General features: G+C 43.3%; 1 protein-coding gene across 1 annotated transcript; it reads left to right on the top strand.

Annotated features, from left to right (window-relative positions):
* Positions 1–683: 683 nt before the first annotated feature.
* Positions 684–25,922, top strand: LOC132652516 (grainyhead-like protein 2 homolog). Its single transcript, XM_060378615.1, has 4 exons — positions 684–747; positions 5,735–5,904; positions 24,286–24,444; positions 25,866–25,922. Exons 1-4 carry the CDS (start codon positions 684–686, stop codon positions 25,920–25,922), a joined length of 450 nt encoding a protein of 149 aa, XP_060234598.1.
* The last annotated feature ends 524 nt before the right edge of the window (positions 25,923–26,446 follow it).

Genomic DNA, 26,446 nt, shown 5'->3' with positions numbered 1-26,446 from the left:
ATGCTGTAAGACAATAAAGCCTCTGAGCTGCCTTCTTCCCTCTGTTACCATGTGTCATCCACCCTATGATGATGTAGTAAGGAGGCTCTTACAGGCTCTTCTTTTGGGTTTCTCAGCCTTGAAAGCCACAAGCTTTTAAGCAATGTACTAAAGCATGTGGTATTTAGTTACACTAACAGAAAACAGACTAAGACGCACACCAAGTGGTAGAATTGGAGAGGTATGTAATGTGCTTATGTGTTTCTTACTCTGAGAGGCACGGCTTACAGACAAAGGTTTAGGGGTTTCTGCAGTATTGTGTGTATTCAACCCTGGGCCTACCTCACACATGGCTTTTAAGGGACCATGAGCAAGTGATGAAATGATTCGGTGATTGTCAAGAGCCAGCTCAAGTGTCAACGTACTCAAGGACACCCAAGTTACTCATGACTTGTTAGAGTGCTCTGAAGAAGATAATGAGCTTGTTAGAAAATTCTTACATGAGTCACACAGGCTTTCAAATGCTGCTTTTTGATTTAGAAGAACAAGGAGAAAAATCTCAACACGTTTAGAAAGGTTTGTGTTTCTTCCATCTTTTTCAAATCAGAGTTGAGTGTTGCTCAGACAAGCCCCTCTCCTTTGTGAGTTGACCTGCCCAGGCTTGCAGATGTGGCACACAGAGGTTTCAGGACAGGTGGGTCGGTATGACTGTTGTCCACAATGGAGAAGCAGCTGTACATTCTTTAGATACTGTCTCTGATGTCAGAGGTAACTCACTGAGGGTCATGGAGAAGAGGTCATATGCCCAGCTAAAAGCTTCCTTCCTGTATCTATCACCCTGAGCATGGGCCTGTTGAATCATAGCTCCCAAACATATCAACTATGCCACATTCTCACAGCGTCTGATGAAGCTGATGTGGCTGTGCACAGAATTGGCACAGTTCCTAGATTCATCTCTAGCATTCCACCTTCATTATTTCACTAGTCCAGACAGAATCTACAGCTTCTAGAAGAGTGCCATCTTCTGTATTAATTATACCACACTGTTTAATCTCCAACAATATACATATAATAATTAAAAGCGGTAGTTATAATTCTCCAAGCACATGAGGCTTAATTAAGGTGCAGGAGCCTCAGCCTTCAAAAGTCTGAATTAAAACAAGACACCCAATTAACAGACCACTGATTATCTGCAAAAGATAAAAGCAAAAGATAGCAAAAGGATTCACTCACCATCATACCTCCTTCAAAATTAAAAATAGTTGCATCCCATAATTTCTATGTGAAATATAACTTGCAAGAAATGAGTAAAGAAAGCAAATATGTGGGCATACTCATCATTTTTCCACAGCACCAGTGCCTTTGGTTTTCTTAGATGGGCTAGCTTGACCTTCTCACTCAGCCTTCTCATGCTAGCAAGTTCTAAAAATATTTTCTTGTTGAAGAAAACATTTCAGCATTCCCTGCCAAAGTACCCTATTCCTGCCTTCCTTTGTAAGTAACTTCCCACAGTCCCCAAATGCCCAGTTTCCTTTCCTCCTTCACCATACATTCCCTCAGCACCTCATAAAGCAGTTGCCATTGAAGTATGTGCTTCAATATCTGCTGATGATTTGTGGTTGAAATTGCAGTTAAAAATGCGGCTGTTGGTATCAGACAGAACTGAATTCAAATCATAGTTAATTAGTTACCAGATTTTTTGACTTCCATAAACAGTTTGGCTTCTCCCTATGAGAAAACATACTGATTGCTACCTCAGGAATTATTCCAAAAACAGACCTCATCATTGGCACAAGGCCTGTCCAGCATGAACATGTATGTTCTTAACTAGACCACAGTTATCATTCCAGGAGTCTTTGGGTCTGACTGCCAAGAGATGACAGTGGTTTTATCAGAAGGAAACAATATCTTTGAGTCCACTCTAGGTACAAGGATAGACCTCTTGGAGTGAGTCTAAGTGTTCCTGGTTAGATAAGTCCTCCGCCATTGTATAGCCTTGTGTCTGTTCATCAAGAAAAAAAAGTTGTTGGTTTTTTTTTTTTTTTTTGGTGGGGAAGAATAGACCATTACATGGACCTCATGAATAAAGACTAATGTATATTTTTTTTCTTTTTACTTTTTCCCAAACAGGGTTTTTCTGTGTATCGTTGGCTGTCCTGGACTCTTTGTAGACCAGGCTGGGCTTGATCGCCTAGAGATCCACCTGCTTCTGTCTCCCTGAGTGCTGGGATTATAGGCGTGCACCACCAACTAATGTGCTTTCTAAGATCATGGTGGTGAAAACCAGAAGTACCCAAAAGATCCATTCCATTTTACAACAGAGTCAAGACTTCTCAAGTGTAGGAACCCCACCAGCCCCACATGAGAGTTGGCAGAAATGTAGTCTTGGCCTCACTCCATGCTCATGACTGAGAATATCTGGCAGTGGCCTATGTCTCACCAAAGCCCTATGCTGGCCTCCAACATTTGAAAATGTGCTTCTCAGATAGTCTTTAAACCCCGAGAATCCATGAATTACCATACTGCTCTGGGGCATCCTGACACACCCTGGATGATGTCTGTGGCTGTGTATTTCCATACTACTTGGCCTGACTTGGATGTTCAGGACATGATAACCTCAGACTGGAGATGTGGCTTTATGGCTGGCACCATGGCATCAATGGGATTAGTTTCATTAGAATTACTCCTCCCCGTGATTCCACTTATTTCGACATGATTTACTAGCTGAGCATTTAGTGATTGTCCTTTTGAGTGTAAATTATCATAATTAATAAGAACTGCCTTCATCCTATTTTTCTGTTTTTGTTGGGTAAGAAATAGAGAAAAGGACATTCAAGACTTCTTTGAAAAATCAGGCAGATTTAGAATAATTATCTTGTTTGTTTATGTTTATGTATTTAGTTGTGTTCTATTTTCTATATTGCAAGAACTATAAGACTAGGGGCCTAGTGAGGACATTTCCTGGCACAGAATGAGCATTTTGGTTGCCATATTTATTGGTTGAGTGCCATATTAGAAGACTCTGGTGTGTTTCTATATGACAAGTGGTATGAAATTCTTTTTCTTTTTTTCAGCCCTTTTTGGGGGAAATTAAAACTGGAAAAATGAAGCCTTGTGATGTAGGACTCCACAGTGTCAATCTAAGCACCTTTCTTGTCTTAACTTCTAGATGTGACATTTCTTCTTTACAGCTGATCTTACCTGCTCTTTTCTCAAACAACTATAAGATTATCTTGCAAGGGATTAGTGAAGAAATCATGGAATTCAAATTTAAATTTGGCTTTCTTCTCTCTCTCATAGAGGAAGCCTGCAGAAAGCACAGGTGTGCATTTGTGATCGTCCCAAACATAAAGCCTTTTTAGAAACTGTAAGGGGTAATGTTCTTTTCTTTTGATTTTCCCCCTCATTTGCCTTTGAGTATTTATTTTAAAATCATGACTACCCTAAGAGAAAAGTGTATCAAGAATAAAATTAGAAAAGCCAAAATAAATGAATGAACTTACAAAAATAAAAATAATAAGAAGAAATGCAAATAGCCAGAGAACAAGAATGACTATTCAACGCCTTTAGCAATCAAGGAATTTCAGATTAAAATAATGTTTTGAATATTAGTTTGGAAAAAAGACAATCTGAGAAGAAAAGACATAATTGCCCTAAGTGTAAATTGTTCCTCCCTGGACCAGTGTGGCAAAATTAATCAGCCTTAAAATTATAGCTGGGTCTAGTGGCTCAGATCCCTAACCTCAGCACTTGAGAGGTAGCAGCAGGCAATCTCTGTGAGTTCCAGGGTAGCCAGGAATACACAGTGAGACCTTGTTTCAACAGAACAAAACAAAGTAAGAAACAAAAAAACTTATTTCCGGAAATATGCTTTTTTAAAATGTCTTTTGTTTTAATGCTAGCTGTTGAACCCAAGTTCTCCTAGCCCTTGCTCTACCAGCAAGCTATACTTCTGCCCCTGAGAATTTACTTTAATAAAATATAATTAAATTTAAATGAAATTTAGCTGTAAAAAGAAGTGAAACACTGGGGTAGGGCAGCAGACTGTCAGCTGTCAGCTGAGTGACCAATAAGAATAAAGCCATGACACATGGTCTGATACAATCGTATAATTTTACAGAAGGTTTTACATATGGAAGACACCAGAGATGAGCCAAGCAAAACAATATAGCAATGAAAAAGATGTTTATTAATCACTGTATAAAAATATCTACATGTTTGGAGAAAAGGAGCTAGATGAGAGATAAGAGCACATAGATAAAGTTTAAAGGCAGTTAATTGTGGGTTAGTAGACTGTGGTTGTCCTTAATTTTTTTTATTTATTCATGGTCTCTGACTTTCCTATGTTGAATATACACACTTTTATGCTAAAAGTTTATGTGCTTTGTTTAAAATATAAAGGTTTGGAGTTGGATATGACAGCTCAAACCTGTAATCTCAGCATTCAGGACAAGTTTAACCAGCTTGGGTTATACTTGTGGAACTGTGTCTCAAGGCACAGAGAAACAAAACAATGCCAAAAAAGAAAAGAAACATCTTGCTTTGAGGTTCTCTAGGCAAGACCACTGGAGTGAGTGAAAAGGAAATAAGTTAGCACTCTCCACAAGAAGATTCTAGGCTGGCTAGGTGCATGTGGGCAGATATTTGCATGTAGGGTAGATGAAATGAAGACACAGCATTCAGCAAACTGCTTTGAACCCCTCAGGGATCATAGAAAGCAGAGGTGATCCGAGAAAGAGGGGGAAATAGAATTCAGACTGAGGCTAGACCAGCCAGCCTATCCCAGGGAGTCTGGAGAGCATGAGGTGGGTTTTCCTGCACCATTCCGCTCCCAGCAATAAGGAATCTTCCTGCAGTGCTGAGGTACCAGTTTCATCATTGGAGATAAGCAAATTGGGCTTTTCTGTGTAGCCCAACATGCCCATAACAGTACACAGCACCCATGCTGATCTCTATTGACTCCATGGGGAGTCTAACGGGATGACAGGGAATAGCTACATACCATAAGGGAATAGATACCTACTCTATAAGGGAATCACTACATACTGTATGAGGGAATAGACACATACTATAAGGGAATAGATAACATATTGTGTAAGGAGTGACCATAGGACAGAGCCCAAAGTGGTCAGGTGATGACAGCCAAGTGAGATTAACGCAACGCTCTGGAGTACTAAGATAAGTTTTAGAAATGTCCTTCTTTGGCATGGGGGTGCCTCAGTGTAGTGTGTGCTTAGTGTGTGTTTGATCTCTATCACCATCACTGCTCATGGAAAGCCTTCACTCTACTGCAGTTCCTTTAGTGACATCACCTGACTGGCAGAATATTTTGCTTCTAAAAATTGTCCCTGTGTGTGTATGGGGGGAGCAGGGGATGGCTGTCAAAAAAGTGGGAAGTAGGAAGGTGAACAGAAAAAAAAGACCTAATAATCAAATCAGATAAAGACATGGTTCACATAGATTTACTCTTAATAAAAAGACGTGAGTAAATTTTTTTTCAGCCGTAGAATTCTGTAAGCAGAAATATGTAGCTTGTCACACTGCAAAATAGGCAAATCCAAAACTTTACCATTGACAAATAATGTGTCATCGAGGGACTCTTACTTTAGTGTACAAGCATGTGTGCGTGCATGGGTGCATATGTATGTGTGTGGCGTGTGAGTGTTTTGAGCCAGGGTCTCATGTACTGGCCAAGGCTGGTCTCTGTTACAAGGATGACCCAGAACTCTAGATTCTCTTGTCTTTACCTCCCAAGTGCAGGGATTAGAGGCCTGTGCCTCTCCTCCTGGCTACCACCCTGCTAAGCCCTTTTTCTCTTTCACTGTCATAGCTGACTACAAGGAGAGCTTCAACACCATTGGAAACATTGAAGAGATCGCGTACAATGCTGTTTCCTTCACCTGGGATGTGAATGAAGAGGCAAAGGTTAGTGAAACCTACCATGGCTCTTAATGAATGAAGACTTGTTCAAAACCCTGTGTAGTGTTTTCCTAGAAACTTGAGTCAAAAAGAAGAAAACGAGCATGGTCCCTTTCTTATTTTATTTATTTATTTAGTTATTTGTTTATCTATCATCTGTGTATCTATCTATGTATCTGTATGTATGTATGTATCTGTCTGTCTATTTTGGTTTTTAAAGACTGAGTTTCTCTGTGTAACAGCCTTGGTTCTCCTGGAACTCTCTTTGTAGACCAGGCCAGCCTTGAATTCACAAAGATTCAACTGCATCTTCCTCCCAAGCACTGGGGCCCTGCTATATTCCCTTTTAGAGGATTCATGCCTTTGTCCTTTTGTTGTGGGGTGTGAGCTTCTGCTCTGAAAAAATGTGATGAGCCGCCATGTTGCCCCTCCTCAGTTCTTCAGGCCACATGTTCCAGTCTAGAACTTGCATCTAACACTTGGAGTCTCGTAAGCCCCCGGCTTCTCTATGCCACCATCAGGAAGCTTGTATCTTCACAGTAGCGACATACAGCTTCAGTAGTTGAAGGAGCAGAGCTCCAGAAGTAGGGCTTCCAATCACCTTCACCACGTTGACTTTGAAACACTTCTTTGTTGACTGACCCTCTTCTGTTTCTTTGGGTGTAAGTGTAGCTGAGACATGCAGGGGTAAGTAATGTCTCTGACAAACAGGCATCAAGGACAGATGCCTGCCCTACCTTGGTTTGGATAAGGAAGTGTTTCCACAGATAGCCCTGTTTGCTCTCTAGCCACAGGTCTGTTTTGAAGACCCCAAAGCTCATTCTGGGTCTCAGTGTCTTATTCTTCAGCCTCATTTTGCACTTAAAGGATGTTTCAGATAAAACCTAAGCTTGTTTTCTGCTTCAGTTGTGTACCTGTGTACCGGCTGGAGAGTGTTAGAAGACTTTGTCTTTCATCTCAGGAGGAGGTCAATGTAAACAAGGCTGTCAATGCTTCATTGTCCTCAGCGGGAAGGCTGGGTGAGAGAGGAAACTGGCTGGGAGTTTGCAAGCAGGCTTTCCAGAAGAAAATGAATTGCTCAGTGTCTCATTCCGCTCATGTATAAAACAATGTAGGTGAAACTGGCTTTAGGCCCAAGAAAGCTGACCCAAATGGGCATTCAGTGACAAGTCAGCCGTGCAGCCTGGAGAATGTTCCAGAGAAGGGAACAGGCCCTACTACAAAATGCTTCACACAGAACTTCAGGCAAAATGTGTCTCTGGCATGCCTGCACACACCATGTGCTCTTGGCTGCCTGAGACCTCTCCAACTCTCTCCCTACTCCTGAGACTGTCACAGCTTACTGAGGTTGTCTGCGCCATTCCACGGCTCCTGCCACCTATCTTTCTTTAGCCTGTGCTGGCCCCTGCTCTTTATGTTTCTCTTTGAGGCTAGACTATTGCACAAAAGGGGTTTGTGTTAGGGCACAGTACTGGGATGTGCTGGAATCTCTGGCAGTCAAAACAAATGTCTCTACAGGCATCTTACTAGGCTTTGGGGGATATCGATCCAGCAAGGGATCCAGTAACCAATCAGCAGTGTGACCAGGGGGAGGCCATATCCACTTCATGGTTACTGAGAAGAAAAATGGGATTTTGCCACAGAAGATGTCCTAGAGTGTTAAAGCTAGCTCTAAACATGCACCACAGTCCTCTCCGTATTTTCAGTATTACAGTCTGCTGTAATGGATGGTAGAGACAAGTGAGTTAAGGGCTGTTTCAGTAGGGACCTTTGAAAGAGAAGTGGACATCCCAAGAGACAGGCTCCATGGAAGCTGATGGAATAGTTGATTTGGGGCTACACTAGCTGATCTTGCAGCCAGTTCATTCTACACCACTCACTTGCCATATACAAGTGCTCACTTTATGTATGCATGGATGGATACATGTATGTCTGTGTGCATGAGTGTGCACATGTGTGCCTGTCTGTATGTGAGTTTGCACATATGTGCACAGGTATACTTCTAGGCACACATACTGGTTTTCTGTAGACATTGGCAAATGGTCTTGGACAATATTTTATGATACTTCCTGCAGTAGTGTTTGTTTTATTTCCTTAATACCTATTTTTAGTGAATGTCTTTTGTTTTAAGTGATAAGTAAGCTTTTTAATGTTACAAATGGTTATTACTGATTTTATAGTAAGTAGACTGCAAAAGAAACACTAGGATAGCAGTTGTGGGAAAGACTGTCAGCTAAACAGGGAGGATTGGTGATATCATACAGAAAATGTTTTCTTTTCAGGGGTTGCTGTTACGTTTATACCCAACAGATATCTGCAGGCTTCAGGAGGGGGTCTCAGCAGCTCAGTCTATATCACAGGATGTTTGGGATTTTTTTTTTGGTGGCCAGAAAACACAGACCTATGGTCCACAAAGCACATGTGTTAATATTGTGCATTTATGAATTATTATAAATTTTAACATTTTCACCCATGTTTAAAAATAAAGAGTTTTTAGTTTGTTTGTAACATTTTTTTTGGAGATAGGGTCTCCCTGTGCTACCTTCTGGGGTGTGGGATTATAGGCCTAAACTATAATACCAGGCTTCATCATTATCATCATCATCACTATTGTTGTTGTTATCATTATTATTATTGTTATTATTATTATTATTATTAGATGCAGGTTTTTGAATTATTTTGATAATTAAGAATTCTAGAGGCACTGGGCCTAAGTTTGCAAGGTTGTAAGTGGCTTTCATGATGAGTGACATTATCCTTAGTGCTACTCTGTTCTGGAACTTTCTCTGCCCAGCCCTGGGTATACATTTGAATTTTTACACACTATGGCATCCACCCGAGGTTCAGGTCTTTGCTAGCTACCACTGTTGGGAGGTAGCAACACAATGAGATTTAAAATGTTTCTCATGTGTATGTGCCAAGTACTTTACCCACTGGGCCTTCTCCTTAGCCCCTCTTCTAATGTTGTGTTTATTGTTTGTGTGTGCGCACACTCCTGTGTGGTCCTTAAAATTGACCCCAGGACTTCCCATGTGCTAGGCAAGTGCTCTGCTTCTGAGGACCTTACGCAGCCCTGCCTCTTAGCCCTGCATCTATCTTTCCTCTGGAGCAAGCAGGAGAAAGGAGAGGACACCAACACTGAGTTATTTAGCTTCCTTTAGTAATGAACAACATTTGGCCAGGAATGTGCTCAAGTTCTGTGGTGGTCCCAGGCTCTGGCCATGGTCCCAAGCTGGCTGCCTGCTTCAGGCCTAGTGGCTGCAAGGTTCCACCTCTCAGAGCCGGTTTTTCCGGTTGTGCCACAGTGGCTTTCTGTTAGGTGACTCAAGCAGGCTAAACAGTCTTGGACAGGACCTGTTCCCCTCGGGGTCTGTGCAGTCTGGAGGACCATGCACTGTGCATTGTCTCAGGTTCTTGGTGTGTAGATGGTGGAGTTCTGAGTGTCCCCACTGTCCCCACAGGTGGGCATGGGTCCTGGCCAGTGCAGCAGAAGGCACCTGCAGTGAGGTACAGCTGTGGCCTAGACCTGGCACCAGAGTTTCCAGCATTTGTGTTTATTTTTTCTGGGGACAGGGGTGGTTTTTAAGCCAAGCTGTGTGGCCCAGACTGGCTCAGAACTCACAGCAATCCTCCTGTCTCAGCCTTCCAAATGCTGGTATTACAGGCATTGCCGGCTTCCAGCATCTCATGTCCCCTTCCTCAGTTTTATTTGCTGAGCTGTGGAATGGTGGGGAGTCAGGGTAAACACTCCACAGATGCCTGAGGTCCCACCCAGAGGGTTATGATAGGACAGCTTCTGAGCCTTACTTTCTCACATGACTCTCACCTGCAGGGCATTCCGATTTTAAGTTTCTCTTTAAAGTCAAACACTGGTACTAGAAAGCAGGTTTGCCAAGCACAAATCTCCAAGATGGTGATTTTTCACACAAGACTGTTGAGTCATTCAAGAGTAGTGAGCTTGGAGTACTGGTTCAGAGCATCTCTGCGACGGTGACATCACCCACACGGTGCAGCCCTACCTGCAGCTCTTTCTCAGGTTTTCAGGGAGAGTTCAAATGCCCCATGCCTCTTCAGTGTTGCTCTCTCTTCCATAGTGATTCCAAGGTTAACCTAGTCCCTGAGTGCTAGGATGTCTGTCATGGAGACCATACAGGAGACCAGCGTGAGCATTAGAGTGCTGCAGAATTCCTTGCACTCTTTGCCTTGTTACCATATTAGGAGACCAGCACACTACACCCTTTGTTTTGTGTTTGCGCCTTCCTACTCTAGCAAATGCTAGGATGAGGGAGGTCACCCCCTCCCCAGTCTTTAAAAAAAATCCCTCTTCAGCCAATATTTTGGAAGAATCTTAATTCAGTAAAAAATATTTCTCAATAGGGATTGAGCATAGCAAAAGTCCTCCCTCTTGATTAGTTTCTTTAGGTGTACAGATTTTAGTAGGTTTATCCTATATTATATGTCTATATGAGTGCAATCCCTATCCAGAAAGGCAAAGAGGATGAACATCAGAAGAAGGAGAAAAGAGACCTCTGAAAGGCTCTGCCCTGTACACTATCAAAGCAGATACTGAGACTTATTGCCAACCTTTGGGCAGAGTGCAGGGAATCTTATGAAGGAAGTGGGAGACAGTAAGATCTGGAGAGGACAGGAGCTCCACAAGGAGAGCAACAGAACCAAAAAATCTGAGCACAGAGGTCTTTCCTGAGACATACTCCAACCAAGGACCATGCATGGAGATTACCTAAGACCCCTACACAGATAATAGCCCATGGCAGTTCAGTGTCCAAGTGGAGTTCCATAGTAATAGGAACAGGGACTGTCTCTGACATGAACTGATTGGCCTGCTCTTTGATCATCTCCTCCTGAGTGGGGAGCAGCCTTACCAGGCCACAGAAGAAGACAATGCAGTCACTCCTGATGAGACCTAATAGAATAGGATCAGAAGGAAGGAAAAGAAGACCTCCCCTAAGAGTGGACTTGGGGAGGGGCATGCATGCAGAGGGGGGAGGAAGGGAGGGATTGGGACAGAAGGAGGGAGGGAACCACAGGGGGGATACAAAATAAATAAAGTGTAATTAATAAAGAATTAAAAAATATTTCTCCTTCACCACCACTAAAGACGAGTCTATTACATCTTTCTTTAGAAAAATTTTTGTTTACTGTCTATTATTATTATTAATGTGTCTCTCTGTGTGAGCCTGGGTGCACAGGAGTGAGGACATGCATGTAGAGCTCAGAGGACACTTTCCCAGAGTTGTATCTCTCTTTGTACCTTGCTCTGAGTCAGGGTCTCTTGTCTCTGTCACCCTCCACAGTCCAGGCAGGAGGACATAAACTTCCTGTCTCTGCGTCCCATCTCTCAGGAGGACTGTGGGATTACAGACACTCCAGCATCCCTAACTCCCTATCTAGGTTGTGGGAACAGGTCTCAGATTGCCAAGCTTGTGTGGCAAGTACTTTTGCCCACTAAGACATCTTGTTGGCCTTTCTTTTGACAAGTCTTAAAGAAAAACCTGCCAGGCTGTGGTGGTACATGCCTTTAATCCCAGTACTGGGGAGGTAGAGGCAGACCGATATATTTATGAGTTTGAGGACAGAGCTAGTTCCAGGAGAGCCAGGGCTAAATGGTGAAACCCCATCTTGAAACAAACAAACAAAAGCAACCTAAAATAATTCAGTAATATTAAGCTGGCATAGTAGGGTATTCCTTGCTGCCTTTGGATTTAGCGTCTCTGCCTGTCAGGGTAGAACAAGGCTTCCTGTTTGATGCTGTCTGTCCTGTTTGCCTGAATACCTTCCACTAGCTGCAATTAAGGACTTTATGTGTCCCATTCATCCTTTTATTATTAGATTACCAGTGAATGTTCTTCCAGTCTCAGGAAGAGAGTTTCAGAAACATGTCTGTATCAACAGATGTTTAGGATGCAACTGGATGTACAGGGCTAAGAGATGTCATGGAGGACATTTCTCTGCATCTCAACTTCCAATTTGCATCCCAGTCCTGCAAGATTAGGTAGATGGAAGGGCGGATGCTACCCTCAGGCTCCTGTCCTACCCATCCTCATGGAAGCAAATCATCCATTACAATGAGACCAAAAAAAAAGTGCTATAATTTTCCTTTTCCAATAATTGCAGAGTGCAACTTACATGGGCCCAGGAGGGAAGATGGGCATCAGCTTCGCCTCCTCAGCAAAGCGGATTAAATGACTCTTCCTGCTTGGCCACAGGCCCCATGTTTAACATCCTCAGCCCCACAGCAGCTGGCCCCCAGAAAAGCTGGTGTGCTGTTTTAACACTTCAGAGCCCAGAGCTTTCCTTATCCTTATGCCCTGGAGCATTACTTGTTTGTATCATAAAAACCATTGTTAATCCCATCACTCAGGAGGCAGAGGCCAGGTGGATCTCTGTGGTTTGAGTCCAGTCTGGTCCACATAGTGAGTTTCAGGATAGCCAGGACTACACAGAGAAACCCTGTCTTGAAAAACCAAAAAGAACTACCACCACCAACAATAACAAAACCCCAAACCATTGACCAGAATGGACGTAGCTACTACTTCAGATATTTTGCTCTCTTCAGCTGAGTGCTTGTATGTGTGTAGACTAACTTGACATCAACAATCTCTGCTGAATGTGTGTGTACGTGCCCACTCACACATGCGTGCTCTGAATAGCCTAACATTAGCGGGTCTTTCTACTCTGTACACACTAAAGAGCAGCATTTCCCAAGACTGCAGTTCTGAGGTATTTAACTGGGTTCTTTCTACCTTTACACATTTATTCTCTATCTACTCACCTCTCTAGCTCTTTCTCTGGTATCCTGAAATTTATTTTCACATTTATGGGCTTGTGTTTTTCTTTTATACTTTTTTCCTGTCATGAATAGTAGAGACTTTTTGTTCTTTTCCTTTTGTTCAAAACCATGCAAGAGGCCCAGCATGTAACACACAAACAAAACTAAGATGGAGATTATTTTCAGAGAAGATGAAGGTATGTGCAACTTAAGCAATCAAATAAGCAAACACACTGCAAGTTGTTCTGACCTTCACACACACCCCACAGGAGAGAGAGGAGGAGGAGGAATGGAGAGAGAGAGAGGATTTAGAATAAAAAGTTGTCTGTAAGCTTGTACCTGTAGAAACCCATCAGGTGATTGTGGCCATGGCGTGCTGACATTTCCCCTGAGCCCTGCTTCCTTACTAGTCTACTTCTAATTAATGTTAAGTATCTGAGTTTGCTCTAATATTTAAAAGATGTCATCTAAACCTGAGGCTGTTTTTTGAGGAGTGGTTGTTGAGATGGCTGGCTGATGACAACTGAAGATAAGAGGTCTTCATCCATCTGTAAATCTGTCTCTGAGGAAGACAAAAGCCAATGGGAAGCAGTGCCTAGCAGCACCTGTACTATAGGGCAAGTAGGCAGAGTCAGTGTGTAGAGATCTGAGGACCTGTGTCCTGTAGAGCAACTTCCCTTGTCTCTCCTCCTGTGTGTTGGTTTCTTCCTTCAGGTGCTCCTCTCTCAAGGTGCAGCTAGTGGTGAGCAAGCCCCGCCCAGTCCCTGCATGTGAGCCAGGAATGGACAGTACAGTCCTTCTGAGTTTAAGAGACAGCTTGTTAACAGAGCAGGTCTGTGATGGCAGTGACATTTCACTACAAGAAAGCAGTGAATTGGGGAGAACAGAATTTTTTAATCTTGTACAACTTTATAGTTACTTTAGGTGAGTGAGATTATGCTAATTAAAAGCTATCCTTAAACTCAGTACCTATCATGTCTCAGGTTTGCTATTTCTTTTCTTCCTCCTCCTCTTTCACTTTTTCATTTTAATTTTTATTTGGGTGTGTGTGTTTGTATGCATTTCCCATAGAGGCCAAAAGAGGCTGTCAGATTCCCCTTGAACTGGAGTTATAGGCAGTTGTAAACTTCCAAACATGGGTGCTAGGAACCAAGTTTGGATCCTCTGGAAGAGCACTGAATGCACTTACTTGCTGAATCATTTTTCCAGCCTCATCTAGCTGTCTCTTTTCCAGTATTTCTTTTTTCATCTGAGATGTCTAACAGGTGCTGTTGTTGAGTCAAGCTTCCATGTAGCAGAGGCTGGCTGTGATCTCTTGATAATCCTGCCACCATTGCCCAGTGCTGGAATTACAGGCTTGTGCAATCACACCCTGCTTTATTGGTGCTCTGTGTCAAGTACAGCGCTCTTAGAAAGCTAAACTTCTGGGTCTGGAGATGACTTAGTGGTTAAAAGCACTAGTCTTGTAGAGGACCCAAGTTCTATTTCCAGCACTCACATGGTGGCTCACAACCATCTGTGACTCCAGCTTTGAAGGGTCTGATGCTTCTAAACTCATAGAGCCTGGGCCATGCAAATGGTATACATACATACATACATACACACACATACCACATACACACACCACGCACACACACGCAAAACACTTCTGTTCATAGAATAAAATGCATAAATCTGAAAAGTAATTTACAAAAATCTAAATTTGGTAGTCATGGTGTACCTTCCTAGGGCATGCTTCTAAATGGACTCTCCCTTGAACTCTTCCTTGAACTCCTGGACACCAGAGGAGGGGACAAGATGTGCAAACATTGGTTTTTAGAATGCACAGAGAGAGCGAATGGACTGCCTAAAGGATGCCATAGTTCCGGGTGCGCAAGGTTCATAACTTTGCTGGTTCCCTACCCCACAGCATCAACAGGAAGTTGATGCCTTTTCTTAGGGAGCTTCTACGGCAGTTAAAAGATAAAGCCGTTTGTGCAGAAGTTACCATTCACTTAGACTAAGTTAGTATTTTGCTTAACTTAGGCCGATTTTAAGCAGGTTATCTGATAGAGAATATTATAGGGCATCCCATGGTCTCAAAAGTAAAGAGAGCACTGGGAGAGGCTCCTGGGAGAGGTCTCAGAAGGATTGAGTTACACACAGCCGAGCAGGGCAAATGGCGTTTTTATGTGTTTGCTGGGGCGTGGTGTGGGCAGAGGGAGCTTTAAAAGGGAAAGACAAACATTTGCTGGAGTCTGTGGTATTGAACTTAAACAAAGCCTTGCCTTTGTTCCTCTTTTATAAGGTAAGGGCTGACAGGAAAACTGGAGCTAATGCTTGTGAACAAGGAGTAATCTTTGGATGGCATCTCACCGAAGATATCAGTTGATCTTTTGTTAGTGTGGAGCAGCCATGGTCTCTGCCTTGCATTCTACTTACGGCTCTGAACTTCACAGCTATAAGCTATTGTGTTGTGCAGAGAATTGGATTACACACTTGGATTTCATGACATAATGGTGTGTGCCTGTGTGCACAATGACTAATATTTGTTCAGCAATTGCTATATATCAGGCACCCTGCTAGGCCTTTATACGTATTATCCAATTATTCGTGTTTCTAAGCAGGTGACAGATTTCATCTGAGGAGTGAGTTGAAGTTAGTAGCTTACCTCAGTAACACAGCAAATGCACAACAGAGCCAAGCAAGTCTAGGCTGAGCACAGTCCTTCCATAGTGCTGGTCTATGTTGGGAGGACTGTGAAGGGACATCTCCACTCTCACGGCCAGGGAGACAAGGGTGTATTTGAGGCAGCAGATGAGATACCAGTTTTGAGAGATGGGATTCCTGGCCAGGCACAGGTCCTGCTCTCAGAGAAGCTAAGACAGGCCTGGAACTAAGGTGAACTTCCAAGACTCTTGCCTCCACCTCCCAGCACTGGTATCACAGGCAGGAACCACTGAGGCATGGCTTTTTCTTCTCCACTTTCAGCTGGAGAAAACAACTTAAGCAGCAAATTTATGTTCCTGTGTACAGTTGTATACAAAAACCACACAGACATTCACAGTGGCATTGGTTATAAACTAAAAGCTGGAAACAGCCTAATTGGGGGGGGGGGATTTCTCATTCTATATGTAAGCATTTTTAAAGAGACACAGCTATCAGATTTCATCATTATGTGGGAAAAGTGAGAATTGGGAATATGTGTTCTCTTCTGCCCTTTGCAGAATAGGACAGAACTCACATTTGCATAGTACACTGAGGTACTTGACTGGGGAGCAAGGGCGGGAGAGTGTTTGCAGTTTTGCTTTTGGTGCCTTTTGAGTTTTGTATTGGATTAGAGCATTACAAAGTTTTTAGATCTGGGGATGTGGCTAAGTTGCTAGGCTGCTCACCTAGTATGTGCAAAGCCCAGGTTTTGATCACCAGCCACACACATACCAGGAATATATGAGGCCCTATCCAGAGAGGGTGTGATAGAGAGAAAGAGAGGACAAGAAAGCAAAACCACCAAAAAGTTGACTGAATTTACACTTAAATTCCCACAACAGGGAGCTTGTCAATGTGTGAAGCAGTCACTGTTAGGCAGTGTCCAAGGCCCTCCTCATCCTAGTATGCTGCTGTGTAAGATCCAATGGGGTGGCAGAGCTGAACAGTGAAAATTGGAGATGAATGGACTCTCTGGCCTAGACATCCCTCCTGCTAAGTTCTGTGGAGAAGTAGACTTAATCATTTTATTTTTTTTATTTATTTATTTTTTTTTTTTTGGTGAGACAGGGTTTCTCTGTGTTGTTCTGGCTGTCTTGGAACTCACTATTTAGACTGGGATGTCCTTGAACTAAAAATCCCACCTTCCTCTGCGTCCCAGTGCTGGGATTAAAGGCATGCACCACCAGTCAGCCGATTTGATATTTTAAAAATAAATTTACCTTGATTTAATGTTTGTTTAATCATTGAGGCTTATAAACTGGAGTCATCTGAGGTTGGCTTTACAAACTCCCTGAGGAAAAATCTGGCCAGGATAGGGTAGTGTCCCCCTGAAAGAGCAGGGTTGGGGGCCCCTGTGGTGCATTAGAGCTACCTGAGCAGTGCACAGGGGTGGCCTACTTGACTGCTCTGGCTCTGAGGAAGAACAGTTACAAAGATGAGCATCATGGAGGTTGGCTGTGGGCTGTGTGGTGGGTGGCGAGGTTGGGGAAGCTCCTTACTTTTGCTTGTATGGCTCCTTTCCGGTTGAAAAGTATGGCCTCATTTAAATACCATAGCACCAAAGTGGGGATTATTAGAGCCTCTCAAAAGACAGGGTCTGCAAGAAGGAGGGCTGGCTGAAGGAGCTTCCTTCTGCTCCTTCCTTCCTTCCTTCCTTCCTTCCTTCCTTCCTTCCTTCCCTCCCTCCCTCTCCCCTTCTCTTTCTTTCTTTTTTTCATTCTTTCATTCTCTCTCTCTGTTTTTGTTCAAGACTTTCACCCTGCTCTCAGCTGTAGAGAAAGCTGACATCTTCTAACCCCCTTACTGCAGGTGACCCCACTTACCACTTGCATTGGAGGCTGTAGCCGAAGCCTCTGGCTCCCTGGGGAGCCCTGTGCCCTTTCACTACTAGCCTGCCTGGCCCAGGTTCGTCTTACATTTTTAATGTTTCTCTCACCTACTCTGGAAGGGTGTGAACCCTGCCACTCCGGAGCCCCACTGCTTTTCTCAGGTCTCACTGGGCCTCTTACTGGGTACTGTGGCCCACACCTACTTGTCCCACTTGACGCATGACACACGGGCCCCAGGGCAGCTTCGATGCTGATTCCAGGGATCTCCGCATCCCGCAGCCTTTGTTCTCACCCCTGATTCCTACAGGAAGCCTTCCCAGTTAAGCTCTTTACTTCTTTGCAAGTTCTCATAGCAAGTATGGTTTGTATTGTTCAACTAATTATGCTTGTTCCACAACACTGACTAGAACTGGGCATGAGCAGTGCTCTTGTCCCGGGAGCAGGGCCTGCTGTTAGAGAGCCTCTGTGCTTCTCATCTGTAGCCCTTCCAAGGGTGTGAGCATGTGTGGATAGGGAGGTGGTTAGCTGGACGGACAGACAGACAATCATGCTGAGTATGTTGTTGGTCTTATCGTAGCTATACTGCTACCTCAGTCACTAGGTAGGTAAATGGACACGCAGACACGCTGTCAGGTAGTTTCAGAGGGTATATCCGGTCAGCAGTGACCCGCTGTGTTGTCTTGACAACTTCAGCTACTCTGTCAGTCTCAGCTTCTAGGTACTATTATGAAAGCACGATTGTGCATAAAGGAAAAATGCATATTTGGAAAAAAATTATGTTTCTTAACTCATTGAGTAAATACTTGATGAGGAACCTGATGAGGAACTTGATGAGGAACTTGATAAGGAATACTTGATGAGGAGCCTGGGAGAATGAAGCTGACCTGAGACAGAGAAATGGCCTTTTGGGCTTTTGCCCTCATGGAACAGGTAACTAAACACATTAAATTCAAATACTATTCAGTGTATGAAGAAAACAGAAAAGAGAAATGCAGTCAAGTATGCCTCTGGATGGGAAGGAGAGAAAAGTAACTCTGGCTTGTGTGTCTGAAGAGTTAGTATTGAACTGAAGTCTCAAAGGGGGCGGGGTAGTCGTCCAGTCGTCCAGCGTGGATCTGCAGAGACAGCAGACCGAAGTGCCCTGAAATGGACCAGATTTGACGTGCTCTGAAAACAACAACAGAAAACACACTGGTGGTGGAAAAACAGAAAAACCATGGCAGGGTAGAATGTGAGAGCAACTCAAATGTTCATCTGTGTGTATTCAGACGCACTTGTAGCATGTGTAAAAAATAAATACATTGTAAGAATGAAAGATAAAACAAAAAAAAAAAGAAATACAGTAATCATATCTACAAGTGCTGTATAATCGGAGGCTTCAGGAAATCCTGAACAAAACAGCAAAGGGGCCTGAGAGCAGGTGTGGGGGCTGGTCTTGCCTTGCTATCCTCACCTCTGAGCACACTGCCAGCACAGGAGGATGCTTGTCACTGCTGGGTGAGTCACAGCGTGAAGTGAGCGATAGCTCACATTTTATTATGTTCTTGCTTGGCTAGAGTTTACTCTTACTTTTTTTGCCTGTTTCATTTGTCATTCCATCTGCACTCATGTGGAAGAAAAATGACAAAATGTAAGGAAGCTATCTAAAGGTCTTTAATAAGAACCAAGAACTAATCCCAGCACCTGGGAGGCAGAGGCAGAGGCAGAGGCAGAGGCAGAGGCAGAGGCAGAGGCAGAGGCAGAGGCAGAGGCAGAGGCAGAGGCAGAGGCAGAGGCAGAGGCAGAGGCAGAGGCAGAGGCAGAGGCAGAGGCAGAGGCAGAGGCAGAGGCAGAGGCAGAGGCAGGAGGATCTCTGAGTTCAGGACAGCTAGAGCCACATAGTGTGATCCTGTCTAAGGAAGGAGAAGGGGAGAGAAGAAGGAGGAGGGGTGGGAGGAGGAGAGAGGGAGAAAGGGAAAGAAGGAGGGGGAAGAGAGGGAGGAAGAAGAAAAAAGAGGAGAGAAATTGGCACCAACACACTTACTTATTTATATAATATTTATGAAGGGAGAATGGGTTCTAGTGTTAAACTTATTTCTTGGTGCACACCCTACCTGTGGTTATTGCAATAAACCTGTGTGATTCTTTAGATGAGTTCTTTAGGATCCTGAGTATTAGGAAATACATTAATATATAAATAGCCTTTAGCCAGAAAGATAGTACAAGTACAAAATTCAATTTGTATGAAGTCAAATAAATCCATGACACTGAATCATGGTTGTGAGGATTTAGTTTTAAATCTTAAATTGCTTTCTAAATTAAATCAATTAAAGATAGGGTTGACTGTTTCTATTGGAAAGCCCAAGAAACAGTGGAAATTAACAATGAGATCATGGGTTGGCTCTGAAGCTCCCTGCTGTGTTTATTTTAATAAACTGTCTTATTTGCCTGGTGTGCAGCTGGGGTTGAGACCTCTGCAAAGTCACTTTTATGTTCGAAGCCACAAAAGGGGAATTGTCACTCACATGTAACAAGTGATTTTATTTTTAAAAAGTCACATGCTTTAGACTGCTTTTTCTGGGGAAGGTGTCTAAAAAATTATCTGCTTCACTCTGAACATGTGAGGAAATTGAAATGGTGTCTATTATTTGCCTGACTGCACAAGATTTAATTAGTCTTCCTGAAGAAGGAAAAGTGTGCTTCTAGAATTAGAGGAATCCACCTGAGGTTTGGGAAGGATGTAAGCAGAGGCCGCACAATTGTGTGTAACTCAGAGACAGGTCAGCTATGTACCGAGTCCATCTGCTCTTTGCATAGCCTGAGCTCCTGTTGAAGCTAGAAATAACTTTCTGTGCTTGACATTTAGATGAACATTCAGGGGGTGAAATCATGCTTTGTCCTCAGCTCTGCAACACATTTACGTTGGGTTCTTTGTAGGTCAACTTAGGGGAAAGTTGCTCTTGTGTTTGCCTACTGCTGGTGGAGCTGTGGGACATGGTTGGGTTTGCAAAAAGAAGCAAATGCTTATCAGCTCCTCGGCCAAGGTTTCAGTTAACAGCCTTCTGTGCCGCCCCACCCCCACTTCCGTTAAAGTTCAACCATTTGGATTTTGAGTGTGGCACAGCCAGGATGTGATTGATGCCATCAGACCCTGAAACTGCTTTCCAGGAGGTGGCCAGGAGAAGGAAGCGCTGCTGAGCCCAGCACAGCACCCTGCATGCTGGGCTGACCCGAGAGATGCCAGCACAGAAGGCAAGCTCCTTTTATGGGATCAGGCTGCCTTGAGTCTGAGCCACTCTGGGCCTTCTGTGGAGACCTTTCTCTTTTAAGAGCATTAAATCTAAATATCTCCCTGTTGAACTCTATTGGCTTTTAAGGACCTTGTGTACAGGGTGATTGACTTTTATGGCTCCTCCAAGGATGACTGAGTCTATTTATTGCCAGTGAGCATCCGTTATCTCATTGGCTCTAGATGACTAGGCTACTTAAGTGGTCCTTGTAAATAGTCATGATCTGTTGCTCTAGCTCTCTTAGGTCAGACTTGGAGATGACAGACCATAATTAGCTTTTCTTCCTAGCTATCATTGACCCTCAGTGAATGACATGCAAATTAGCAAGCCAGTCATGTAGGAAATATCCACCAGAACATTGTCTTCTCTTCTACTAGGCAGACCTATAGATGGAGTCTGGAGTGATGGTGGATTACATCAGGGAGATCTTTGTGAAATGCAGGGCCAGAATTAGGGACAACCACTAGTTCAGCAGAGTGAGCACTTTGTTTGCTGATACAAAACTGCATTCTGGCCTAGATCATCCCATTGGCAGCAATAGAACAAGTCAAGTGTGCCTAGAAAAGGACGCCTCCTTCCTGACCATCACATCAGTGGTCACGTTGCTACTGTAATCTTTAAGACACCAGCACGTATCTCTCACCCCATCTCACCCCTGCCTTCTGTGGTTGCAGGGCACAGAGCTTGCATATTTGTGTTGCTGCAGCCTCAGGAAACTTAAGATGTTTGAAAACATTTGCTGCTTAAGTGAATGTTAAATAAAATTTCTCTGTCATTTAGGGACTCTCCAAGGTAGCATTTTCTGTTACTGTGACTGTTATGGACAGAATATTTCTACGCTGGAAGTTTGGAAGATGCATCCTGCCTGCCATAGTCTTCATTACTCAGGCATTTGCATCTTCAGTTGATCTCACCCCCATGCCCCCAGGCTTCTTTAGATTCTGTGAGGCCCCTGCTCAAATCTAGAGTATCTGTGGCTTATGTTTCACTAGTTTCCTCCAGGCTGAGGACTTTGTTCTGCGGGACCTCTGCTCACACCTCTCTTGTACTCGACCACTGTATGATGGTCATTGCTGAACACTGGTTGCATTCTCCTTGAATTGTTAGCTTCTGTCTCTTTCTAAGATCCTACACCATTTAATGCATTGTGTGCTTCACTGTGTGCTTCCATGGATACTTATAGACTGAATAAATGAATGAAAAGAATGAATGAGTGAAATGAATGTATATATTTAAAAGTATCTTTTCTTTATTTTTATAATATATAACATGATATTACAGGGTATATAAAGAGCAAAGTAGGGAAATTAAACTATGTATTATACAGTTATTCTTTCCCTTCCTGTGCGCACGCACCTATGCCTGTGTCTGTGTACAAAGCCGCTAAAATTTATTGTACACCATGCCTGTAATTCCAGCTCTAGAGAGCCTTAATCAGGAGGATCACCACAAGTTTAATACTAGCCTGGGCTAAAGAGGGAGCTTCAAGTTTCAGGTGACCTTGAGCTGCCAAGGGGACCCTGTCTCAAAGACAAACAGATGGGAAAACATTTCTTTAACACAAATCCAATGTCTCTCAGAGTACCCACACATTAGATCTCTAGACGTACAGTGAGACAGAGTACCTTTAGTATTTGTTTTCGGGTTTTGGCTAGAAAGGTGGGAGCTAGTGGCACAGCTGGCAAAGTTGTTGTAATTAGCACATCATTGAAACTTGTCAAATGTCCTTAGACACCCCTGATGGGCAGAAGGAGGAGCTCACAGGTAAAAGGATGTGTGAAGAGGTGAAGCACTGACAATTAGATGCCTGGTGGTGTAAATTACTAAAAGTCTACAGGGTATCAAACAGATCAGCCCGGTACCTAGGAAGAACTCTGTGGCCTTCATTTTCCTTCAGGGCAACTCTAGGCACTTTCACAGAGGCACAAAGGTTTTGACATCCATCAAAAGCCCACTTTTGATGGGATAACACTTTTGAAACTTTGTGTTACACATAATAATATATGTCCCAGTCCACCCCTGTCCCTGCTACCCTTCCTCCTAGTTCTTGTCAGTGTTCTTTGCTCATTCCAATAAAAATCACTATTACATAGTGTCTATATTAGTTTGTGTCACAATGAGCAGAGCACCTGTTAGAAACAGTTTAGTGGAAGAAAGGTGTTTTGTTTTTCTTTCTTTTCCCAGAGTTTCAGAAGGTCCCAGTGCATTGTGGGTGGGAGGCATCATGGTAGGAGTGTGTGGCAGAGGCTGTTCAGATCAAGGTGGACCTGAAGGCAGAGAGCATGCCAAGAGCCAGGGGCTGGCTATATAACATAGGACCCAGAGACAGAGTTCCCAGCCAGGCCACTTCCTAAAGCTTTCATAGCCTCTAACAGCACTCATCTCTGGGGGAATTGTAGATGCAAACTATGAAAATGCCATCTTTTGGCTGTGACCCACCATTATGTAGAACAGGGTCATTTTTAGCTCATTTACACTCATCCTCTGTCTTTACCAATCCTTTACAGTGAAACTTGTTTTTTATTCTGTTAATCAAATAGAACTCTCAAAAACTGATTAGAGTTTCTGTCCTGTTGGCATCATGTCATTTCTATTGTATATTTTTTGTTTGTTTGTTTGTTTGTTAGCTTGAAGGTTTTAAAAGTTTTTCTATTGCATTTCCTGATGCCACATGTTATAAGATGAGGATTTAGTTTGTTCAGAATCTTGCTATAATTCCCAGGTTGCACTGGTCCTCATGATCCTCCTGACTCAGCTCCCTGACTGCTGGATTACAGGTGTGTGCCACCACTTCCTGTTAACAGGAGGATGTTTATGCTGTTATTTAATCCCTCCTGTTTCGTTTCTTGCCTTTGCCAGCTCCTCTTCTTCACTAATGTGGAGTAGGTTAGCATTTAGAGTTTCTTTTTCAGGGAGAGGGCTTGCAGGCACTTTAATGGGACCATTGAACATGGCAAGTATTGAGTGACATGTATGAGGCCCCTTAGCTGGTTAATGCTACTAGAAGCTGAAGTAGGGGCTTTTGACTTGCAATCTAGTGGGATTCCTGTAAATTCAGTTATCTAATGCTTAGTGAGTTCTTTGCTAGGCATTGTATTAGGTGCCAGGTCATATTAAATAATAAGAAATTATTCCAGACAGACCTCACGCTCCACAGTCAAGGAAGGAAGTTTTACAAAACATAACTGGGTTTCAATGCTATTCTATTAAAAAAGAATAGTTATCTAATTATTATTATTTTTTATCCTGCAGGTCAGAGGTTAGGGAAAGTTATAACTAGAAGTGTCAACTTCTTAGATTAATTGACTAATTTAGTATGTGGGTGTGCCTGAGTGTATGTATGTGTGCCACATGCATCCAGGAGCATATAGAAGCCAGAAGACGGTCTCAGATCCGCTGGAACTGGAGTTACAACAGTTGTGCACCACCGTGTGGGTCCTGGAAATCAAACCCTAGTCCTCTGCAAGAGTAGCAAGTGCTCTTAACTGCTGACACATTTCTGTAGCCCCAGAAGTGGCGATTTTAATATACCAAGAAAATAACCTAGTTAACTCATTTATAGTGATGTGCTTTCTAGACAGTCATTTAAATTGTCTATTTCAAGTTCAAATATCAAAGCAAATTGTTTAGAAGTTTACAGCCATATAATGTTTTGTGCATCTGGCAGGATTCTATGGGAGAGTATTGAACAGTTATCAGTTGTCCTTATAGGTTTGTGTAGGATTTTCACTTCACATGCCTGCCTGCCTCCCTCTTTGAAGGTCCTCTGCATGGCAGTTTGTGAACTTTCTTCTTTTTCTGCCTCCTTCAGATTTTCATCACAGTGAATTGCTTGAGTACAGATTTCTCCTCCCAGAAGGGCGTGAAAGGACTTCCTTTGATGATTCAGATTGACACATACAGTTACAATAACCGCAGCAATAAACCCGTCCACAGAGCGTACTGCCAGATCAAGGTCTTCTGCGACAAGGTGAGTAAAGACAAATTTGTCAGAAAGGTTCTGTTATGGTTAGATGTTCTTTTTAATGACATTTCTCCCTTGTCGCTGTTCTCGGCCAACCACAGAGACATGGCAGTCTTTTATTCTCAAGTCCTGTTAGATATTTAGGGAGTCACCAATCCACTGTCCTTTGTCTTGGCTCTTGCTGTTTTCAGTATTTTTACCATTAATTTAATGACTGGCATTGCCCTGGGGCTTAGTTCTCTCAGGCTGATAAAACAAAATACCTGAGGCTAGGTGGTGTGAGCAATAGAAATGTACTTTCTACGGAAACCTCAGCGCTATGAGTTCAGTCCCTGTGAGGGACTTCCTGGCTGCCGGTAGGCATGTTCTTTCCTTGTGCTCACATGGAAGAAAAAGAGAAGAGCTCTCCTGTGTCTTTTCACGGGACCCTGTCACATCAGGGATCAGCCTCATCACCTCACCAGCGTTAAGGGCTTCGCTTCAGCACATGTCGGGTGAAATGAGGGAACCTTCAGTTTGTAGCATACTGTGCTTTGGTCCGAGCGTGCAGCTGAGATGACAGATCTGGAATATTCGCTGGGTGTAGACACTACTGTAGAACACACATTGCAATCTTGGCCATTTGTTGAGTTGCATGGGGCCTCACCTAGAACTTTCAGGACTAGAAACCTTGCCTACAAAATAAGTTCATCATTTCTTACACAGCACACAGTGCTTTCATCTCCATGATTGCTACTATAAACTTTAACAGAATAGTTAGAATAAGAAAGCTTCAACCCTGCAGGTCAGGTACAAGAGATGGTCACAGGTGTGAGCACGTGTACTGATCATTTGACAGCCTGTGTGAGGTCGGCCTCTGTGAGGGCAAGTAACGGAGCCTAAGGTACTCGTTGGAAAGCACCAAGGGGCCTTCTGAGGACAGGGTGTGAGGTGGGCTGGGGGAAAAAATTCTAAAGACCCTAGCTGGCTGGTGTGTGCAAAGGGACTGACATTGCTATGTTGTTTTGCATGAGAAGTTACAATGTAAAGCCCTGATCTAAAGGGAAAACCCTGTTCTGGGCAAAACTGGTAAGAGTAAAATCAGCTGCTGGAGTGGGCAAACAGGTGGCCGGGAAAGAAAAGCACAAAAGAAAATTAAGATAGGAAGGGACACTCTCCTGGTTAGTTTTTGCCACACAGCTGGAGAGTTTTCTCGTAAGAGAAGGGCCAACCGAGAAAATTCCTCTAGCAGATTAGCATGTGTGTAAGTCTAAGGAGCATTTTCTTGATTGATGGGTGATGTGGAAGGGCTTAGCTTACTAAGGGCTTAGCTTGCTAGCCCTGGGCAGGAGATCCTGGGTATATAAGAAAGCAAACTGAGCAAATCTTGAAGAGCAAGCCAGTACGAGACATTTCTTCATGGTCTCTGATTCTGTTCCTGCCTCCAGGTTCCTGCCTTGAGTTTTTCTCCCTCAGTGATGGCCTGCACCTGTAAGAGGAAGTAAGCCCTTTGCTCTCCAGGTTGCTTTTGCCGTGGTCTTTATTGTAACAATAGAAAGCACACAGAAATGTCTATCTATACTCTGTATTTATATACAGAGTAGGCCATCTTATAAAACAGAAGACTAGGGGCTGGCTCAGTCCTAAAGAACACTTGCTGCTCTTGAAAAGGACTCAGGTTCAGTTTCCAGTAACTGACAGCTTTACAGCCATTGGCAACTCCAGTTTCAAGGGATCTGGTACCCTCTTCTGGCCTCTGTGGGCACCAGGCACTCATGTGGTGCATGTACACATGTGCAAACAAAACACTCCCCAAAATAAAATGAATAAACCTTAAAGCAACAATAACAGTGCGCTTTGTATTACTGTGTGAACATTTAAGAAGAGGGATTGTAGGTTACAAGCCTCAGGGGAGAACTGTCCTGGCTTCTCATGTTGCCCAAAGTGACTCCGAAAATAGCCCCCCCCCAAAAAAAAAACGCATTTCATTAAAAACAAGATTAAGGTCAGACCAAATTCCTTATGAACA

Source organism: Meriones unguiculatus, chromosome 2 (assembly GCF_030254825.1).
Source record: "Meriones unguiculatus strain TT.TT164.6M chromosome 2, Bangor_MerUng_6.1, whole genome shotgun sequence".
Classification (NCBI taxonomy): domain Eukaryota; kingdom Metazoa; phylum Chordata; class Mammalia; order Rodentia; family Muridae; genus Meriones; species Meriones unguiculatus.
Note: the sequence above shows the minus strand (reverse complement) of the source record. Positions and strands in the feature narration are given on the sequence as shown.

Coding starts and splice junctions, on each gene's coding strand:
- LOC132652516 (XM_060378615.1), top strand. CDS start 684: ATGACTGTTGTCCACAATGGAGAAGCAGCTGTACATTCTTTAGATACT. Junction 5,905..24,285: donor ATGTGAATGAAGAGGCAAAG/GTTAGTGAAACC, acceptor TGCCTCCTTCAG/ATTTTCATCACAGTGAATTG. Junction 24,445..25,865: donor TCAAGGTCTTCTGCGACAAG/GTGAGTAAAGAC, acceptor TCCTGCCTCCAG/GTTCCTGCCTTGAGTTTTTC.